Source organism: Mizuhopecten yessoensis, unplaced genomic scaffold, assembly GCF_002113885.1.
Source record: "Mizuhopecten yessoensis strain PY_sf001 unplaced genomic scaffold, ASM211388v2 hete_36031728, whole genome shotgun sequence".
Lineage (NCBI taxonomy): Eukaryota > Metazoa > Mollusca > Bivalvia > Pectinida > Pectinidae > Mizuhopecten > Mizuhopecten yessoensis.
The window spans coordinates 1-1,935 of NW_018482740.1; the positions used below are offsets into that span (position 1 = coordinate 1).

The following is a 1,935-nucleotide window of genomic DNA, read 5'->3' on the forward strand; positions in this document are numbered from 1 at the left end:
CTTGTGCCCCCCCCCCCCGTAAAAACCCAAGTCTTTTCTAGTATGTGTTTGCATGGCCATATAAGCAAATAATGTACCCGCTACATATCTCGTTGTATCTTATGCAGTATGATGAACAATCTAATGCCCGGATGTATCAAGAAAATTGATCGTAAGGGAGGCGGTTTCGCTCTGATGCAGAACCTCGGACGATTCCAAGACGCGGCGAAGAAGTACGGAGTTCCAGCCGAGGAGGTTTTCCAAACTGTTGATCTCTGGGAGAAAAAGAACATTTGCCAAGTCACATTATGTATACACGCCTTGGCGCGAGTGGTAAGTGACTTACGGCGAATATTTAAATAATTTTCAAGGCATAACTATGGTAATGGTTTTCTTATCCGATTATATGTATACATATCTATATATAAAAGAATTGGATTTCAATTTGATCAGTGTCATCCGACCTCCGCCCCCGTTCTGTGCTCTGTGCTCTCTTTTTTCATCAGAATACGATAGTATTTTATTAATGAGTCCGTCAGTCTGTCTGTCTGTCTGTCTGACAGTTTGTCTGAAATCATGAGTGCGTCGAATGCTTGTTTCATTAAATACCTAGCCAATGTTTCTTTTACATAAGGGAAAGGGCGTCCATAATGTTAACGTAAAGTGTGGCCAATCCCTGTGCTGTATGAATCCTTATGGTAATAAAATATTTTTAAACATTTTTTTTTTTCGATGAATATCATTCTAAATAACTATCTATAAACAGTGCATTTGATACGTAAAAATACGTATCGAGATAAAAGACTTGTCAATTCAAAATAAATTTGCTGCCCCAGATTTGTGGAGAAAATAATTAATGATGATGTTACGAAAATCATGCTCTTGTCAGGTGTAAAAAAAATGTAATCTTTAACTATATTTGATTAATTGGCGTTAACGGGCACGTGAAATGTGCACGAGATTTTATCTGATCATGGTTTTCAAAATTTTAGCTTGTTTTGACAGGACTGTCCCAATATCTCAGGACAGTTTGGTATGAATTATACAAACTAAGTAAGTTTTGAACACAAACATCAATTGAAAACTTATTTTGCGAGCTATCGAAAACGTATGTTTCCTTTGTCGAGCAAAGAGTGCTAATTACCGGTGTCTCGACTTTAAACCACTTAAAACAACTCGCTTAGCCAACATAAGCTTGTGTAATATGTATATACTAGTATGCAGATTACGTGGAGGACAGTATTCAATCTAGAGCTGTTACAGACAATCAATGATATAGTTTCCAATTTGAATAATTTCAAAGCTACAAATCATGACTACGTTTTTGTTACAGGCTCAAACGAGAGATGACTACAAGGGGATGATACTCGGACCAAAAATGGCCGAAAAACAAGAACGCGAGTTTACGGAGGAGCAACTGAGAGAGGGACGAAACGTCATCAGTCTACAATATGGCAGCAACGAAGGGGCGTCCCAAGCAGGCCTCAACATGGGGAAACCACGTTCTATCATGGACTAGGTCATTCATAGTGAACTGAGTCATCTAGACGCTTAACAGTATTCTAGATTACATTGACGCTTAAAAAGTTATAGTTCCACTGAACGGTTACTTGTGTATTAGACTGGATTACCTGTCTAAGTGCACTTTCTCTCAGTCGAGGATAAGGATTTTGTCAGCATCTTAATTGTAGTTCGGCATCTTAAGGGCAATTCGGTCTAAATAGTGTATTAATAACTCTATACGAATCAAAACGTTTAAGGCAGTCTAGTCGCTTTATTTTTTTTTATCTAGGTACTTTAGTTGCTATCAAGTGTACACTTAGTACACAGTTGCGGGTTTCTGTACCGCTGCAAAAACTTAGCCAATATGACTTTTTAATGACTGTATTCGATCATTTCTAATAACTGTGTTCTGAATTTATAAATTCAACGGGGTAAGATCAGGATTCGAACCCT

The 1,935-nt window shown here is 37.8% G+C and overlaps 1 protein-coding gene across 1 annotated transcript; it reads left to right on the plus strand.

Moving 5' to 3' along the window:
* Positions 1–72: 72 nt before the first annotated feature.
* LOC110444128 (myophilin-like) lies at positions 73–1,929 on the plus strand (the record flags this gene model as incomplete). The annotated part of the gene is made up of 2 exons (XM_021488538.1): positions 73–312; positions 1,313–1,929. Coding segments are annotated over 2 exons (426 nt in total), but the record flags the coding sequence as incomplete, so codon positions are not given.
* Positions 1,930–1,935: the final 6 nt, after the last annotated feature.